Source organism: Gopherus evgoodei, chromosome 6, assembly GCF_007399415.2.
Source record: "Gopherus evgoodei ecotype Sinaloan lineage chromosome 6, rGopEvg1_v1.p, whole genome shotgun sequence".
In the NCBI taxonomy this organism is placed as follows: Eukaryota; Metazoa; Chordata; order Testudines; family Testudinidae; genus Gopherus; species Gopherus evgoodei.
Window position 1 is genome coordinate 114,689,861 of NC_044327.1, and position 20,020 is coordinate 114,709,880.

Consider the following 20,020-nt stretch of genomic DNA (forward strand, 5'->3'; position numbering starts at 1 on the left):
GGTGGGACACCTGGTTTGTTACTGCCCAGTCGAGTGCGAGGGCCTCTGTCTACTGAGCAGATTACTTTGCTCGGCCAGTGTACACCTTGAAGCACAGCGCAGCTGAGAGAAGCACTGTTCATGCCCAGCAAGTGTTTTAGGGGGGGCCTGTCGCTGTCTTATGCAGCTGTGTGCGCTTCTTGTAGGAGATGCTCTGCCTTCGTGCTGAATTAGGGCTGTATGATACTAAACTACTCAAGATAGTTAAGACCAAAGCAGATTGTGAAGAACTTCAAAACATCTCACAAAACTAAGTGATTGGGCAACAAAATGGCAAATGAAATTTAATGTGGATAAATGTAAAGTAATGCACATTGGAAAAAAATAACCCCAACTATACATACAATATGAAGGGGGCTAATTTAGCTACAATGAGTCAGGAAAAAGATCTTGGTGTCATCGTGGATAGGCCTCTGAAGATGTCCACGCAGTGTGCAGAGGAGGTCAAAAAAGCAAGCAGGATGTTAGGGATCATTAAAAAGGGGATAGAGAATAAGACTGAAAATATATTATTGCCCTTATATAAATTCATGGTACGCCAACATCTCGAATACTGCGTACAGATGTGGTCTCATCTCAAAAAAGATATTCTAGCACTAGAAAAGGTTCAGAAAAGAGCAACTAAAATGATTAGGGGTTTGGAGAGGGTCCTATATGAGGAAAGATTAGAGGCTAGGCCTCTTCAGCTTAGAAAAGAGGAGACTAAGGGGGGCTATGATAGAGGTATATAAAATCATGAGTGATGTGGAGAAAGTGGATATGGAAAAGTTATTTACTTATTCCCATAATACAAGAACTAGGGGTCACCAAATGAAATTAATAGGTAGCAGGTTTAAAACAAATAAAAAGAAGTTCTTCTTCACACAGCGCACAGTCAACTTGTGGAACTCCTTACTTGAGGAGGTTGTGAAGGCTGGGACTATAACAATGTTTAAAAGGGAACGGGATAAATTCATGGTGGCTAAGTCCATAAGTGGCTATTAGCCAGGAGAGTAAAGAATGGTGTCCCTAGCCTCTGTTCATCAGAGGATGGAGATGGATGGCAGGAGAGAGATCACTTGATCATTACCTGTTAGCTTCACTCCCTCTGGAGCACCTGGCATTGGCCACTGTTGGTAGACAGATACTGGGCTAGATGGACCTTTGGTCTGACCCGTACGGCCGTTCTTATGTTCTTATGGAGCTGCCCTCTGTGTGAACCATCTGACCCTACCCTTAGTCGTGTCTGACATCCCACATCCCCTCCATATTCCACTCTGAAGCCCACTGGAGATGTCATTTATATATCATGCAGGGGGATACAGGGTCCATCTGGATGAGCTTATCTCACTGCCTGGGACACCTGGGTGGCAGAAATACCTCACTATGTTTGGGCCTTACCCATCTATGTGTAAGGGGACTGTTGGCCCTTACTAAAACTAAGTGGGGTTTGTTTTTGTTGGATACCTCCCAGTACCAAAAGGTTGGGGATGGGTCAATGGGAAATCAGAACCCTGAGACTGACAGTCCCCAGGAATATTGGGGAAAGGCTAATTGACAGGTCAGGCAGGCTAATGGGGAGTCAGGAGGCTAGGGTGGGTCCCATCCTCCATGTGAGCTGGAATTGCCTAGGACCTGGGCCAGACAGAGCAGAGCCAAGCTAAGGAAGAGCAGGAGACTGAGCTGAGCTGGGGAGCAGAAATCATAGAATATCAGGGTTGGAAGGAACCTCAGGAGGTCATCTAGTCCAACCCCCTGCTCAAAGCAGGACCAATTCCCAACTAAATCATCCCAACCAGGGCTTTGTCAAGCCTGACCTTAAAAACCTCTGAGGAAGGAGATTCCACCACCTCCCTAGGTAATCCATTCCAGTGCCTCACCACCTTCCTAGTGAAAACTTTTTTCCTAATATCCAACCTAAATCTACCCCACTGCAACTTGAGACCATTGCTTCCTGTTCTGTCATCAGGTACCACTGAGAACAGTCTAGATCCATCCTCTTTGGAACTCCCTTTCAGGTAGTTGAAAGCAGCTATCAAATCCCCTCTCATTCTTCTCTTCTGCAGACTAAACAATCCCAGTTCTCTTAGCCTCTCCTCATAAGTCATGTGCTCCAGCCTCCTAATCATTTTTGTTGCCCTCCGCTGGACTCTTTCCAATTTTTCCACATCCTTCTTGTAGTGTGGGGCCCAAAACTGTACACAGTACTCCAGATGAGGCCTCATCAATGTCGAATAGAGGAGAATGATCACATCCCTCAATCTGCTGGCAATGCCCCTACTTATACAGCCCAAAATGCTGTTAGCCTTCTTGGCAACAAGGGTACACTGTTGACTCATATCCAGCTTCTCATCTACTGTAACCCGTAAGTCCTTTTCTGTGCCAGCCAGGGAGCAGGTCAGTGCTGGGAGCAGAGTCACAGCAACAGAAGCCAGAGAAGCAGCCCAGGGAGCTGGAGGCAGAGCAGCAGCACTGCTGACATAGAGTGGAGCCGGGGCTGGAGCAGTCCAGAGCTGTGTGCAGTGAGCACCTGGGCAGAGCTAGGGGGGACCCTGGGCAGTGGGGCCAGCACAGGGAGATGCCCCCAGCCAAGAGGCCTTGCAGGCCAGACTTGGAGGGGGAATGTAACCTCAATTTGGTGGGGGCTGATGCTGGGAAGAAGGGTCCTGCCACTAGCGCCTGAAAGCATGTGGCCACCACCAGAGAAAGTGTCTGACCTGTAGCATCCCTGCAGCACAGCCAGGGCCTGAGAAGGAGGCCTGGGACTTGTGACAAACAGACTGAACTTGCCTTACATTTCAAAAATGGTGGTGGTGATGTCCCCATGCCACAGCGTGGGATGATGGGTTTTCCTCTCACCTTTCCCATTTTTTCTTTAATTTTTTTAATTGATTGATTTTTAATAAATTGTATGTGCTTGGAACTGTATGTAGTGATCAGTGAGTTGGGAAGTATCCAGTGCAGAGAAAGCACCCCAGAGTTGGGACACCCTAGCCACTGCCCTAAGTAACTACGACAAGGTTGGGGATCAAGCCCCCGAGGACTCCTGGGCCCAGCCTTGTTGGGATTATGAGGACTCTGCCACACAGGAGAGTGGAAGGGGAGCCCTCGAGGTCAGACAGGCCTCTGGGTAAAGGAAGTGGGAGTGAGTACTCAGATCCTTTCACTAGCCCATTTCACCGGGGTAGTATATAAGCCAGGAAAGTTCCCCACAATAGTGAGACCATTCCCTCGTTTACATATGTAAGGCAGTTTGGGTCTTGGCTCACTGAAAATACACCCCTTAGGGTCAATGGAACAGATGGACAGGTCCTGACTAGTGTAAATCAGGGTAGCTCCATGGGATCCTGTGAAGCTATGGCAATTTATACAGCTGAGGATCTTGCTGAACCTGTGATGAATCTCCCTGTTGTTTTTTTGTTACTATATGTGACACAGTCAACATTTTGTAACTCAGATAAAAACAGAAACTTGGCCTTCTTATTATTTATTGTGAGTGTTGAAATGTCATATAGTTTTAACCTAAAGATGAACTGATTAGACAGAGAAGTCAGATAACTGGAAGACCCATCCTGGACAATTATTTACAGCAAAGCAGTTCAAACAAGAAAATGCACTTGGAGGGGAAAAAAGGAGAAGAGTTTAGTCAATTTTGGAACATACAAGAATACAAGTGGTTAGGTATTTTACACAAAAGTAATCTTGTTGGTTATCTGTTACAATTGAGTGTTTATGAAATACAGTCTCTTAAGGATACTATTCTATTCCTTCAAGGTTGGAAGAACTTCACTTCAGCTTGGAGTGCTTTCTTTCCTATTCATAACTTGAAGCAGATAATCCATCATCTAATAAAGAGAAATAAATATTTACAGAACAGGCTTGTCAAAAGTCACATCCTGATTCAATAAACCAAATGTATAACTGTTCTCTGTATCTATTCCATACAACAAACACATTCCTAATACTTACCCCCAATGTTAGCTGGCTAAAAGACAATCATGGACCAAGAAAGAGTTATTCCAAGTTGTTTTCTTCATAGTCCCATTTTTTTAACATCAAATTAATGTTGGAAAGTGAGTTCATAGAAACATTTTATAATTTACTTTGGATTGCACTTGCAACAACTTCCAAGAGCAAAACCTTAGAACAGCAAGCAAAGCAGCTGCTTTAGATTTTTACAGCTGTTCCAGATTAGTTTTAATTTACTCTGTGTCGGAGGGGTGGCAGAGCTAGTGTTGATTTGCGGGTTGTGAAATTAACTGAGGCAGAAGAATTTGACAGTAAAACAAAAATCAAAACCTTAGGGGAACAATGAGCAAGGCTGAGGCTGAATTGTTAGGACATGACATTCACGATAATAAAAATGAACAAGCACTGTAGACTCCCTGATCAGACAGGGAAAATATGAGGAGGCAACAATAGGAATAGAGAAGAATTGTGCTTAGAACACCATAGTAGCAGTGGGAGATTTCAGCTACACAGATAGAAAAATGAGACTAAATAAGTAAAGCGGTAGGGAGCTGATTCTTATATACAAGCCAGATGTGAAACCAGAGGGACCTTCTGCTGCTTGTCTTTAAACTCTAGATACTTTTAATTTGGATTTTTAAAATGTAACATTTAAATATATACATGAAACAATGAAATTACAGCACTGACTGTGTGTACATTATGGCATCATGTCTTTAATAATCCTGTAAACTTGTTGCCACACTACACAAATTAACCTATGTATAATCTCAACAGGATCTCCTCCTGTACTTTCCTTATGGAATAAACGTAGAGAGTTTAATGGGATGAAACCAATAAAGTTCTGTAGAAATTATCATATGACATATAGAAAACGTCACTGAGTTACAAGTACTTGGTACCCACTCAAGAGGGAGCCTATCTTCATTTGACCTCGTCACTTATTTGTATGTCATAATCCTTCTCCCTCCCTGTGTCTGTCTTTTGGATGGTAAGTTTTTCAGGGCAGAGATTGTAGTTTTTATGTTTGGAAAATGCCTCACACATTGTGGGCACTAGTGGAAATAAATATAATAATAGGCTTCCTTCTTATAAAGTGGCATTAAGTAAATTCCACTTGGAAACATCCCTGACAAAAATACATCTAGCAACACGGCCTTATATTCTGAAGTTTTCTATTCCCAGCACAAAACATACAAAGTGTGTTGCTTGTTACATTTTAGGTTCATACATTAGTATGAAGAGTTACAGGTAAGATTCTTCCCCCCACTATGTACATTCAGTAGGTGGAAGTCTATGGTGATGCATACTTAGATGGACCCCTTGCGATGCTAACATCTCCACAAGCACATACGCAATCTAGCGTTATTTACAGCCTTGTAATAGATTGACCATGCAGTGGTCCCAGAATAATTGATATATGTTCTCTCAGCCTGCATGTATAGTCTGCAATGCCATTTTCTTTGGAACTTTTACATTTCATTGCTTGGCTCCAGTATCTGACCTCAGCAGCAGATACAATCTACCATGACTGATTACACATGGCTTCCACTGAAAATTCAAATACAGCAAGAGTTGGGATTTATTTCATGCAACTTACAGGCCCCATCCTGCACCCATTGGAGTCAGCGGCAACAGCATTATTATAATAATAAGTCAACCCTATCTGACCATCTTACATCTAGCCATTCACAACACATTCCTCATTGAGGTATCTATGTACCTTCATAAAGATGTTCCACAGCACCACATTAAAATGAAGGGAGTGACTAGACAAAGTGTGGGTAACTAAGACTGTATCATATTTCAGAGATGCTACAGAGATAAAATCTGCACTCAAAAGGACCCTGTAGCTCTCTGATAATTACAGCTTTTATGCTCCAAGTCTCATTGGCTATCCGACCAGTACACCAGTATATTACACTAGCCTCGGTTTATTATTTATGCAGCTAATGATCATTATTTAAATAGTATCATAAATGCTCATGGAATGTGAAGCCCACAAGATTCCCAGGGTCTCTGTGTCTGTAAGAGAAAAAACTCAGAAAAGGGTATCATCTGACTTTAAGGACCTGCCCTATCACTTAGTGGAGTCATTGGGAAAACTTCCACTGACTCCAGGAGGCATTGGCTCAGGGCCTAAGCAGATTGCTTATGACAAAAATAGAAGCTCTTTGTGCACGACCATTGAAAAATGCAAAGCAAAATCTCCTTTCATGCATGCCCTAACCACTGAGCTATCAGATATTCTGATGGGTAGGGGAGCCCCCAGTCTCTCCTGCTGAAGCTGTTCCACTTTGGATTTAATAGAGTCATTAGTGGGGCCAGGTTGGGAGTGGGGGGATGAAAAAGAGCACAAGCATGAGAATAACTCCCTAGCTTGGTGGTTACAGCACTCACCTAGCATATGGGAGATCCAGTCCCACTACTCTAACAGCTCTTTCATTATTTATACACAGCTTCAACAGGAGAGAGTTCCCCATATCAGACTGTCCCTATTCCCAATGGTTAGAGCATCACCAAAGAGGTGGTAGATTCCTGTTCAAATCCCTTGTCTACCTTAGGTGGAAGGGAGACTTGAACTGGGTATCTCCCACATCCCAGATGAGTACCCTAATCACTGGGCTAAAAGTTACAAAGGAGGTCCTCCTCCCTCCCTGCAGCTGTTCTGGGTGAACTCACATGCAGGACCTAATCTGGTAAGTGGCCTCAGAATATGCCTACCGGCTTGGGTCTAGCAGGCAACTTGGGCATCTAGGTGCATCTCACTGTGGCTCAGGAGGCCAGATACCTAGAGTGAGGTGGCCCTGTACCTGCACAGAGGCAGAAACATAGGCACCCAGGGAACTTTTACCCAGTGAGTTTAGGCACCTGCATGTTTGGCAGCTGCTGAATGGGGTTTTTGTAACTCTCAATGGAGATCCTGGGATTTAGGTGCCTAAAATGGCAGTTAGGTTCCTAAATCCCTTTCTGAATTTAGCCCCAAATTCCCATTTTCTGATAAAGTGAAATTTGTTTTGAGTGGCTGCGGTTTATCAAGGCTAGGTCATTATCAAAGGACAGAAATACTATCAAGTGATACAGATGGCCATTCATGTAGCTCAAATTTAGAAAGGGAAATACTGACAATTCAAATAAATCAGCTATCTAAAGAGAGGCAGACTGGGCAGTAGTTGGGGATATCTTCTTTGTTTGTTTGTTTGTTTGTGGTTTTAAAAATACAAAACTACTGAGTCTGAACATAGCTCACCTACCTAACCATCATGTGATCTTATTATCATCATCCTTAATCTTCCTCCCTGGTGGTTCCCTCCTATTGTTTGCAGGGGTTTTCAGATTGCATTGTGACCTCTTCAGTGCAGGGACTATATCTAGTTGTGTGTTTGTTTGGCAATGACTGGGGCACTTTTATAATACAAATAAATCACAATACTTGAAAAAATATTCACATCAACTAGTTTGCACCGAAGCCATATACTGAAATTTACAAAATATTTGCTGAGCTGTTCTAAATACATCCATAAAAGGTATACTCTATTCAGTGACAATTTGCGAACAGGAATAAGGGATAAATTCACTGAATTAGTTATTCATTACAAATTGTTTGACCAGCTCTACCAACAATCCCAGAGTTAGGAGCTAATTTGTTTTTTTTTTTAATTAAGATTTACAGTACCTTCTTGTATTAAACTTACATCTTTAAAGCTGCTGTCATCATCTGTCTCCCAAGTGTTCTTGGTATACCAGGGAAGCTCTTCCCTTAGGATCTGAGTGCTTCTGTTTTCATTCCCTTCTAACAGCCTTAGCAAATTCTTCAACGTTTCTTCCCATTGCAGGTACTCTCCCAGCTGCTTGACATTTTCAGGTAATGCTGAAAATGGGATCTTGTTTTCTTCTTCATAAACATAGGGAAAATCTCCAGTGCTCTTTTTCCCCATTAAATGTCCTATAAAAATAATCAGAATATCTGCACATTAACCAAAAATTAATTAGAGTGTCAGTGTGGCTGCCCAAAGCCACATTCTGATTGGCCAGTGGAGCCTTTTGGATGATGTCGCACCAATTAGAATCATAGAATATTAGGGTTGCAAAGGACATCAGGAGGTCATCTAGTCCAACCCCCTGCTCAAAGCAGGACCAATCCCCAGATTTTTACCCTAGTTTCCCAAATGGCCCCCTCAAGGATTGAACTCACAAGAAGTCACACACAAAAATCCCTATGCTCATTATATTAAATGGGTGGGGGATAGGCTGATGAGAAGAGAATAGATATAACAAGGCATACTGGCAGGGGTAAAGAGGCAGCTGAGAGCAGGAGTGCGTGTGAGCAGGTGGAGAGGTTGAGAGTTTTAATTCCTTTCCACTCAAGGTGCCAGTTCAGCATCACAATGTGGCTTTTCCCAGAATGTGCCTCTTCCCACCACTTTTAACCGCAAATTTTATGGCACAAAGCTATTGATCGGCTTCAGTATTCCAGGTTTTGTTTTTATGAAAGTGAAATTGAAAGTGGTCGTGATCCACAAACTGAGGGCAAGTCTACACTGCCAAAGAGAAACGCTGGGGACAAGAACTTGCCAGTGACCTCTGTAATAAGTGGAGCGAAAGTCAGGGCACAGCTTTCAGGAAATAACTCTAATCAGTATCAGAGGGGGCTCATTGCCCCTCGGTTGGCTCTCACTCTCGAATATACATTTTGAACTGAGAAGGAGCGAGATGTGTTACAATGATTAATTCTTCCGAAGTGTCAAGCTCTCCTGTCTTACTCCCCACTGCAGCGCCCTTCTTCCCCCGGACACTATCAGCGCGCAGTGCAAGCTTTGAATTCCCGTTCACTTTTGCAAAGACATATTATTAATCTGCGGTCACTGGAGCTGTATTTAATTCCATTTCCACCTCTCATGCCATGGCTGATAGAAACGAGACAGAGCTCTGCGGCTTTTGATGGGGGAAGCAGACGAAAGGAAACAAGTCTGCCCCTGTATCACACCCCAGCCCGCAATATCCCTGCCTCTGGGACGTAGCCACAAACCAATGCTACAAAATGGAAACAACACCCGCGCCAGAGGAGCTAAGAGAAACCAGGCGACTTTGGGAGGCTACTAACTAGCTAGACAGACACTATCAGCTTCCACATGAAACTACAGCCTCCTCCAGTGACAGTAACACAAAAGGCACGTGCTGGCCATGGAAATCAGGGACTGAAGCCAACTCGCGTGCCTTGAAGAAGAGCTCTGTTTAGCCCCAAACTTTTCTATCTCACCAGAGGAGTTGGTCCAATAAAAATATCACCCTACCCACCTGGTCTTTGTAGTAAGAAGGATGGGTCCATTCGCCTAAGAATGTATTTGACTCGTTTTTAATTACACCTTCCCCCGGTTCCCAGTCCCACAGGCAGCTCTGATGGATGTCACAAACGCCTCCTGCAACTATTCTGATGGAAGACACCTCCTCTCTTGCACCTCCGCCCCACCTCACTGCTCTGATTAAAGTGAGTTGTAGATTTATTATTATTACCCTAGTGCCTAGAAGCCCGAGTCATGGCCCACAGGACCCGTTTGCGCTTGGTGCTGGACAAACTCAGACTACAAAGATGGCCCGTGCCCCACACCTGGCTCCAGGAGAGAATGGCAGAGATCAGCCGCTGAGATTTACTCTCCCTATGCTTTGACAGGCTTGTTTTACGGCTGTGTAGAGCTGCTCTCCGTGGCATCCCATGAACAAATACTGATCGGTACAGATCAGTAGAGGTTAGGGCCTGTGGGAGCCCTGCCATGGACCGCAGATATCATCTTAAATGAATCACAGGGTTTTAAAGGTAGCCTCGATCTTCTCTTTGCGCGGCTGTCGCGGGTTTGTTCTCGAGCTCAGCCACTGCATGCGCCCATGGCAAACGCTCCTTTTCTTACAAAATTCTGGTTGTACGGTATTGCTGTGACACGGCTCCGGGGCTGAAAAGAGCCTCTTTGCCAACAGGGATTCCCAGCCTCAAACAGCGCCCATCTTTGCATGTATTATAATTTATGAACCCTTGAACCCCCCGATTCATGTAAGAGTGCATCTGTCTCGCCAGATCTCCTGCTTTCGTGAGCCGGAGAAAAATCAACGCCCTACCCCAAACGGCTCTTTTTGAATACAAAGTAAATCTTCCCTGCGCTGGGACAGCCTGTGTCAAACAAAAAACAAACCCACGGGCTAGTGACGTCTGGGCGGAGGCGCTAAGTACCCCGAGGCCCTGAACTGGAGCTATCGATCGCTCCCTGGACAGACAGACACACACGTGCTAGGGCGGGCTGGTGGACGGGCGTTAGGGGCAAAGTTTCTAGTAGGACCACGAAGCGCGCCCGCCTCCAATCAATACTACAGCGGGGCCCGGGGCTGCGCCGGGCTCCCTGCGCGGCGCGGACACTTACCCACCGCCCAGTGGCTGCCCCTGGGGTAGATCTTGGCCAGAGGGGAGGCTCCGCCGTTGGCCTGCAAGGGAGCCGCGGCGCCCCAGTGCACCTCGAGCAGGACCAGGGCGAAGAGGCCCAGCGAAAGGAGGGAGCGGGGCTTCCAGAGGAGGAGGAATTCGCAGCCCCCCATGGTGCGCGGCGCTGCCCAGGCGGGATGGTTCCCTGCTGCTGCTGCTGCTGCGCGTCCGGCTCCGGGCGTGGAGGGAGGGAACCCGCTACTCTGGATCTGCGGGGCCAGGTGCTGCTGTCGCCTCTGCTGCCGCCGCCAGCGCTGACCCACATTTATAAGGAAGCGGGACGAGGTGATCGCGGAGTTCAGGCACCTGGCGCCTCCCCCAGAGGTGGCTCTGGGAGCACAGGGGCTGCGGATCGCTCAGCCAGCCAGAGCCACACAGCGCTGGCCGGCTGGATGGGCGGCGCATCCTTTGCGAGCCCTCCCCTGCCCCCTCCCTGCTGGCGGGATCAGGACTCGGGATTCTCCTTCCAAATGGACCATGATTCAACCATCCCCGACCCCCAGCTTCGGCGTGATAGTCTCTGGGGAGTGAGTTACAGAGCGCTAGTGTCTCCCAGTTATCCGCCCCCCAGCTCCACCCCTGCAAACCCGCCTCTGGGGAGCACGGAGCGCAACTGTATCAAACACCCCAGCCCCCAATATCCCCGCCTCTGGGGAACAGCTGGGAGTTACTGAATCAAACACCTCCCCCCCCCCCCCCAATATCCCCGCCTCTGGGAAGCAAGGGATGTTATTGGGGTTCCCCTGTATCAAACACTCCAAGCCCTCAATATCCCAGCTTCTGGGGAACAGCTGAGTGTTACTGTATCAAAAACCCCAGCCCCAATGTCCCCGCCCCGGGAGGGTGTTACTGGGGTCCCCCCGTATCAAACACCCCAATCCCCCAATATCCCCGCCTCTGGGGAGCAGGCGTGTTACTGAGGTTCTCTTGTATCAAACATCCCAGCCCTCAATATCCCCGCCTCTGGGGAGCAGGGCAATGCTACTGTATCAAACATCTCAGCCCCCCCATCCCCTCCTCTGGGGAGCAGGCGTGTTACCGGGGTTCCCTTGTATCAAACACCTGAATCCCCCAGTATCCCCGACTTTGGAGACCAGGAGGTGTGAGTGTGGTTTCCACAGCATCAACCCCCGGCTCCCCGGCGCAATATCGCTGCTTCTGGGGACTATCTGGGTGTTACCGGGCTCCGCTGAATCAAACACTTCAGCGCCCCACCCCCCCATAGCCCCGCCTCTGGAGCGTATTAACCCGTTCGCCCCCTACTCCTACTTTTGGGCAGCAGGGGGCCGGACGCTGTGGTTTGCTTTCCAGCCCTGCTCCCAAAGTAACTCCGGGGCTCGGGAGCGAGTTGCTGGGGACTGAGATTTCCTGAGCCCCCCCGCTCCCTCGCTCCCCACCAGACTGCACATTATTGAGGTTTCCCGTTCCCTGGCTCGACAAGCCCTTGCATCCCTGCAATTCCCAGGTCGTACAAAGCCACCGCTAGCCCCCTCCCCGCACGCTCATTGAGCCGGGGAGCTTTGTTTCCCTTGTGGGTTGTGAGACTTGATAAGCCCTTGGCTGCGCCCCAGCCAGCACGTTCTTATCAAGGCAGGGGCCGGAGTGGGCTTTATTGACCCAGTTCCTGTCGCTGATAACCACCGGGCTGTTCACACCGGGACAGGCGCCCGCTGATTGATGGCCCCCTGGCATTGTACCGTGCACGCGTCCTCACGCCAGCCTCATTTAGGCACACCCATGCTCCTGCCCACCCCATGGCCCGGTGTGTCACTGGCTCGCAGCTGGTTCTATGCTGTACCCTTTTAGTGCATCCTTCATGGGGCGGTTTCCCTTCCCTCGCCCCACGCACTTGCACTGCTGCAGGGGAGTCTGACAGTATCTCTATGGCTGCACGTGCATGGTTATATTGTGTGAGTGACCTTACACTTATCGAGGCCCTTTCAGAGGTAACAAGGGTCTATAGCATCAGCTGACCCCCTTTGTATTTGTTTCTGTCTCTCCTGTTTCACTCTCCTTTCATTGCCATTTGTGTTGTGTTCGTTTTTCTTGGTGAGTGGGCTGTGTGTGTGTCGCTGTGGCTCTTGCGTTCTGTGCCATTCACCTATATTTGCTGTGTGTGCGTGTGCGTGTATGTGTGTGTACCTAGCCAGGTATATGATGCTGCTGTGGTTTTAGACCTCTAAAGTAGTGGTGAACACAGAAGGCATAATTTAATTTTGGATAAAATATTATGAATCTTGTATGCGCTCTTGTTCTGGTTTTCTCTTCCTGAATTTCACCTTTCTGAATTTCGGATATGACTGAACTGCATGCCCTGAATGGACAAAGTAATACAACTTGCACAGCTAGATAACTATTTTAAAAAAATCACAAGTGTTTATTTAAATCCAAAACTGGCAAACTTCATTTGAATCCAAAATTCAGTTTAGTTCTACTGTTTGTTACTTCTTTCTACTCAGCTCTGTGTTTTGTACCCCTCCGAGCATGTGATGTGAAGGTCGGAGTGCACTGAGAGTGTTTTTCTGCATATCTTTACAATTGGGGTGCCTGTGTGCATTTCTAAGTTGAGTATGAAATGATTAATTACTGATTATTATTACAATAGTTCCTAGAGACCCAATGAGGATTGGGGCCCCAATAGGCGAGGCACTGCACAGACAGAATAAAAGACACCCTGTGCCCTGAAGAGTTTCCAGTTCAAATATCAGGCAAGACACAAGTGGGGTTTACAAATAATAGGAAGAAGGGGGAGGGCTGGGAAACTGATAAGCTTGTGTGGTTACAGAGATAAGCTTGTGCATAACACATATTTATGTTTTTGCGTGTGGCTGGATTCATCAAAGGACAGTTGTAGTTAAAAGGTACCTCACAACAGTATGTGAAATTTGAAAATGGCTACAGAAATTGTTGCAGGAGCAATAAAAATAATGCCTAAAAATACAAAAAATAGCTTGACCGGATTACACAAAAATTCATGCAAATAAGAGACAAAGAAAACAGGCATGAATATTTTCCTGAAAATCAGTTTTGACTGACCTGCTCACTGTAAAACAGAAAACTCAAAAAGTCCACATAAGACTCAGGGAGATGGCCTGGGCCAACTTTTTTATTATTATTTTTTATTTTATTTCTTAGTATTTTATGTATTTACCATATCTGGGATTTAACAGTATGGCTCACAAGTCTCTGGCCTGGACCATGCTTAAAATTTAGATTATCATAGCTACAGCACTCAGGGGGTGTGCAAAATTCACACCATCAAGCACTGTGACTATGTCGATCTAACCCCCAGTGTTGCAGCCGCTAGGTCAATGAAAGAATGCTTCCCTCAACCGAGCTACCATCACTCAGGGAGATGGTGTTCTTATAGCAATGGAAAAAAACCCTTCCATGGCTGTAGGCTGCATTTATACTACGGTGCCATATCTGTGTGGCTATAGGCCATGTCTTCACTGCAGGGATTATGAGAGAGCTAAAGGAACCTCCTTCCTACCTGGCACAGAGGTCCTGCAAGCTCTCCAAAGCTTGAAGATCCTCTGGGACTGGCCAATATTCTAATAGATGAAACAATTTCAACCACATTGCAAGAAGAAAGATGCAGTGAAGGAGAGAATTAAGGAGTCTAGCAGATACCTTAACGGCCATGATCCAGAAAAGCACTTAAGCCCCAACTTAACTTTTAGCACATTAGTAGTCCCATTGAAGTCAAGGATAGTACAGGTACATGCAGGACCGACACCAGTGTTTTTGGTGCCTTAGGCGCACGGCCATTTCGCCGCCCCGCATGCTGCTCCCGCGGCTCCGGTGGACCTGCCGCAGGTGTTCCTGCGGAGATTCCACTGGTCCCGCAGCTCCAGTGGAGCTGCCGCAGGCCTGCCACGGGACCAGCGGACCCTCCGCAGGAACGCCTGTGGCAGGTCCACCAGATCCGCCTGCCGCCCCTCCCCGGAAAAATGCCGCTCCCCCCAATAATCCTGGCGCCCTAGGTGATTGCCTAGGTCGCCTAAATGGAAGTGTCGGACCTGGGGATAGAAACTTGATGTGCTGTTAGCCTGGAGCTCAGGAACCAACGAACAAAATGGTGCAGTCATGTGTAATTGTTGTGGCTCGTGTGGTGATTATGCTACCTGGACAAATATCTGTTAGGGGGGCAGATTTTTACACGTATTTTTAAAAACCTGGCACTAGGATGCATAGCTGATAAGGTTGACTGGAAGGGCCCTGCTAACAGGGCTGGCTCTAGGGTTTTGCCCCTGCAAGCAAAAAAAATTTTGGCTGCCCCCCCGTCCCAGCCCTAGGCTCTCCCCCTGCACGCCCCTGCTTCCCCAGCTCTGGGTTCTCCCCCTCCCACATCCAAACCCCCTGCCGCTCCAGTGCTGGGCTTCTCCCTCCCCCCCCCACCAGTTCCCTGCCGCCCCAGCCCAGGGCTCCCCTCTTCCCCCCACCACCAATGCCTCCCACACACACCTCCTGCTGCCCCAGCCCTGGGCTCTTTCCCTCCCACCTGTACCCTCCTTCCGCCACAGCCCTGGGTCACTGGTAACTAGCTCCCACGGCGGGTCATTCAGCAGGAATTTGGGGTGTGCACAAAACACAGACAGGATTGGTTCCCATATGGTTACAGAGCTGCAGTAAAGTGGAAAAATTTTCAGCTTGTGTGATTGGAGGATATCTGGACGCATATTATAAGACTGTCCTCCATAAATGAGGAAAAGTTGAGGTGCCTTTATTATTCTTTTGTTCCACGCTTTCTTTCTATGGGGAATTTGCCAATGCAGTATCACTGTCTTCCTTTTAAACAAACAAACAAACAAACAAACAAACAAACAAACAAACAAACAAACAAACAAAAGACAATGGCTGTTGAAAATAGCAATTCCAGTCCTAATAACCACTGGAAAGCATTTCTTGCTCAATTTTATCCTACTTTTTCTACAGCAAGTTACAGTGGATCAGTATATTTGATTTGGGAGAAATGAAGTAACAGCTGCCCAAACGGAGCTTGAGCACTCCTGAATTTTGAGGTGTTCAAATCTGGAAGCCAGGTGCTGGGTGTGGCGGGGTGGGGAGGGGCTGTGGGCTCTGCAAGGGAGCACAGCAGCATGTAGGCAGCAGGGTGTCTAGAGCTGCGTGGAGCCAGACACGCTGGTTTGAGTGGCACGGTAAGTGGGCTGGGGGATTGGAGAAGAGGTAGGAGGTTCGGGGGGGCAGTCAAGGGACAGGGAGAAGGGGGGGTTCAATGGGTCAGGGGTTCAGGGGGGCAGTCAGGGGACAGGCAGTGGTTGGATAGGCATGGGAGTCTGAGGGGTTTATCAGGGGACAGGTAGGGGTGGGGTCCAAGGGGGGGAGTTGGGGGGCAGCTGGGGACAAGGAGAAGGGAGGCTTAGACAGGGGGTGGGGTCCTGGGGCAGTTAGGGGCAGGGGTACTAGGAGGGGGCAATCGGGGACAAGGACCAGCGGTGCTTAGATAGGGGCTGGGGTCCCGGGGGGGAATTAGGGGCAGGAGTCCCAGGAGGGGGTGATCAGGGGACAGGGAGTGGGGGGCTGGGTATTGGATGCATTGGGGATTCTGTGGGGGGCAGTCGGACGGAGTGGATGGTGGCAGAGTGGGGCTTCCCTCCCCCTGGAGTGTCCTGTTTTTTGAATGTTAAAATATGGTCTCCCTACCATTCCCAGTGCAACTCTCCACTTACAGGACGCTGCTGCATAAGGGGCCCCTCCTTCCATTCCTGTTGGTAGTGACCAAGGGAATGCTGGGAAATGTAGTTCTTTCCCTGCTCTAAGGCTGGCTCTGTAGGCAGGAAGCTAACCAAGGAACTACAGCTCCCAGAGCCCCCTGTTGGTTCTCAGCTCCCATGATCGATCCCTGCCGCCTCTGCAAATGGGCTGCCCAAAGCAGGTGCTTGCTTTGCTGGTACCTAGAGCCACCAATGCCTGCCAAATCATCCAGCTGAAGAATCCTACACGGCTTTGACCAAAATTGACCTCACATTCATGAGGAGTGATGAACACTCCTCATGAATGTGCTACAATTATATTGCTACATTAAGTGTTTCACTGTGCAATCATCTGTGGAGACAAATGTGTTTTCTGTTGTCTGGGCTAACTCGTATCCTTGATTAACTTTAGTCCAGCACATCTTCCTTTACTTTTGAATGTGAATCATTCTTTTATTTTGTTTATTAATTATATTTATCATTTAAATTATAATCAGTTTAGAGACCTTAGCTAGGGATCAGAGCCCCATTGTGCCAAATGTGGTATAAATATATAGTGAAGAGGCATCCCCTGCCCTTTACAATTAGAGCTGATCATAAAACAGGATTTGTTTTCATCCCAATTGAGGATGAAAAGGTGAATGTTCAGAAAAAATTCAATTCAAGAATGTTGAAACAATCAAAATGAAATGTTTTGACAGTTCCCATTTTGTTTCAGAATCTCTCCTATTGCCTTTACTTCTTCAGTGCCATGGGAGTCATTTCAGAATCTCTGTTTTCACTTGATACAACATGCTGCCTCATGGGAGTTGTAGTTCTTTATCCCTCCTGCCCACTTCATCCCCTCGGAGCTCTTTTCCCTGTCCGGTCTCCATATTCCCTGATGCACTACGGTCTTTGAGCAACTGAGCTGCAGCGATCCTTTCTGGAAGTTGTAGTTTTTTGTGTCATATCTTTTTGGTTCAGAATCTATACAAAAATTTCTTCCATACATAAGTTGTGACATGAGAGAAAGCAGAGAGGTGCTTGTCGGAGAAATGAACTAAGGTGAAGCCTGGGAACATTGGCAGGACAAAGGAGGTAGCCAAGTTCTCCCTAAAACTTCAGTATTCTAAGCTGTACAAACTAAGTTAGGAAGATAATGCCCATTTTCTAGTCTCGTTATCATTAGTATTGTAGCTGCTCTTCTAGCTCTTTCCAGCTTTTTATGTATTTCCTTGGAATATGGGGGCTATTGCTGTATTTACAGTACAAAGTGATGTTATAACCTCCTGACCCATAGCTCTGTATTTAACTCCCAGAACTCTGTTAATCTTTTGGCAGCAGTATTACACTATGAGTTCATATTCTGTTTATTATGCACTATTAGCCCCAAGTCTTTTTTTCTTCACAGAAGTTATGAGAATAAATATTAACAGTCCTTTAAAGTATTAAATTGTACTTCTTTACATTAAATCTCATCTCACTCTCCCTCAAGTTATTATCGTTGTGTCATTCATACATTTAATGAAAGTTTAATTTACTTCATCCTTTAGGGCATACCTTACTATAGTGAACAATACTGGTATACAGAGCTGGTTAAAAATGTTTCATTGAGGTTTTTTGGTGAATTTTTAATTAAAAAAATGTCCCCACAGGTTTTTTGTTGAAATCCCACTTTCTCAGTATTAACCTCTCCCCCGCATCTCTCTTCCCACCCCCACAAATATTCAGTTTGGGGTTGCCAAAAACAAAGTAGGGCATTTCAGTTTTCAATAATATTTTCCAATTTAATTTTCCACAGGAAATGAAATCATTTCCCAAACAGCTGTCTTGGTTTCTCTCTCTCACTACCTAACTTATGTTAGCACCCACCATCAAAGTCTTATCTGAACACATAGTTTTATTTCAGATTGAAAGCTGTGGAACTTCACTAGATACTCCCCACTTCTCCCCTCCCCCTAGCCTTTCTAAACAGAGATCAGAAACTTGGATGTTAATAATCCCAAAATTTAGGGGCTGTCTGAAATCTGAACCTGAAACCAGATTCAAATTTTCCATACACTGCACCAACACTTCAGTTACAAACTGTCATGAATCCACGGGACATGCTATGCTTCCAACCTTTATACAGTCTTTCTAGGAGTATACCTTTCTTAGTGATAGGCCCCGGGGCCTCTGCTTTTATCCAGGTCAAGCCTCATGACACTGCAGCTCTGGCTTCAGCACCTCTTTCTTGCTGCATTTCCTTCAGCATTTCCAAATGAGCTTGGATCCCTGTTGGAGACCCTATCCTGTTGGGAGTGATGCAATCAGCAGATGTTTGCAGTGACAAAACAAGACATAATGTGACAACCAGAATACCGTATTTAGGGACATTGCACATGTCTCTTATCTAGCTTGCCAGCTTTTCCTTGCTTAGTTAGGTGGGCGTGGTAGGCAGACTGCACACCTGCAGCAAACCTTCCTGACCTTGCCCAACTATCCAAGAGCGAATTATGTCCTCGGCTAAGAGAGCAGGATTCTTATCCATCTTCTAACACTCAGGTCCTTTGTCTCAAGTTCCAGCCATGCTGTTTTCACAGGCATTGCCCCTCCAGATTGATGAGTTGGGCAGACATGTAATTACCCATCCACATCCAACAGATTCTCTTGGCCCACAGTTATTAAAAGTTAATGGTCCGGTGGTTGGTCTCCATCAGAGAGCTCCTTTCACATGTGGACAGTTCTTGGTAGTCCATTCATACCAACCTGGACACATCTACATGATCCACACCTAGTCAATTCATTGTCCATTCTCCAGTCTATGGAAAGAAATAAACTCCTTTATACCAAATAAAAATGAGTGGGGAAACGGAGACACATATCCTTTTCATAAAAACAATACAGAAATTTCCTACTTTCTCCACATAAATATCCCAAAACTTGGAGGTATTCAAAAGCCTGACCCCTCCGGATACTCCAAGAGTTATGCCTGGGACCAAACAGGCCTTAAGACTGGAAGAACTCAAAGTACCTTTAGATTCACTTTTGTCCCCTCGTCCCTCAGCCTTACTGAGCGTATCTCAGACACTGCTGAGGATTCAACCTTACACATCTGCGCTATTTTTCACATTGCTAGTGTTTCTTTTATACAGGCCTTTGAGGATAAGAATGTTAACAGTTCCTGACCACATTTTGTATTTTCCTGTTAACCTTTTCAGAACAAAATAATTAGATAATACACAGGAACCCCTCAAACTCGAGAGAGATTCCCGGTACAAGAAGTACAGTTAATCTATTTGTAAGTGACTCACTCTTATTCGTTTGAGACAGCCTTTCTTTGCTAAAGCAGAAATCCAATAATATTTGCATATGAACTTCGAGATAATCCTCCTAATTTTAAAACAGCATTCATACTTCTTGTATGTCTACACACTGGTAAAATAAGTCACAATTAAGCTTTATAGCAGGAAGACATTAATGGCTTTTAATTTCGGTAACATTATTACTATACTGTTATTTCATTTGCTTCCTTTGCATTTCAGGCAAATATGATTGTTCTTCCATTAAAGCAGATTTTATGGAAAAAACAGGCACGAAAGATTAAAAATACTGTATATCTTTCATCATCCCGTTTGCAGTCAGATCCTGAAATGTTAGAGGCACATATAATATATGTACAGAGCTGATAGTGGCTCGAACCTATCAGCAAGAGAATAATAAGGCCTAATCGCTAAGGAATACTTTGTAAATGTGTAACATGCCAAACTGATTGATGCGCAGTTTTCAGAATCTGGATGCATGTTAGGTATTTTCCAAATAACCGGCACAATGACCCTCTGCAATAATTGCTTTCTAAAGAATCACTATTCTTCTAAGAACCACA

The 20,020-nt window shown here is 46.2% G+C and overlaps 1 protein-coding gene across 2 annotated transcripts; it reads right to left on the reverse strand.

Moving 5' to 3' along the window:
• Nucleotides 1-3,489: 3,489 nt before the first annotated feature.
• Nucleotides 3,490-10,858, reverse strand: GRP (gastrin releasing peptide). 2 transcript variants are annotated; one of them, XM_030567226.1, is made up of 3 exons: nt 10,398-10,858; nt 7,664-7,933; nt 3,490-3,863 (listed from the first exon to the last, which is right to left on the reverse strand). In XM_030567226.1, exons 1-3 carry the CDS (start codon nt 10,567-10,569, stop codon nt 3,832-3,834), a joined length of 474 nt encoding a protein of 157 aa, XP_030423086.1. In that variant the 5' UTR covers nt 10,570-10,858; the 3' UTR covers nt 3,490-3,831. The 2 variants fall into 2 exon arrangements, with proteins under 2 accessions (XP_030423086.1, XP_030423085.1); XM_030567225.1 differs by having other exon boundaries at nt 7,683-7,933; nt 10,398-10,854.
• Nucleotides 10,859-20,020: the final 9,162 nt, after the last annotated feature.

Excerpts from the sequence above, each read along its gene's own strand:
- GRP (XM_030567225.1), bottom strand. The coding sequence starts at position 10,569 with ATGGGGGGCTGCGAATTCCTCCTCCTCTGGAAGCCCCGCTCCCTCCTT. Across the intron at positions 7,934-10,397 it reads GGGCAGCCACTGGGCGGTGG|GACATTTAATGGGGAAAAAG; the intron begins GTAAGTGTCCGC and ends TTATTTTTATAG. Across the intron at positions 3,864-7,682 it reads ATGACAGCAGCTTTAAAGAT|ATGATGGATTATCTGCTTCA; the intron begins GTAAGTTTAATA and ends TCTCTTTATTAG.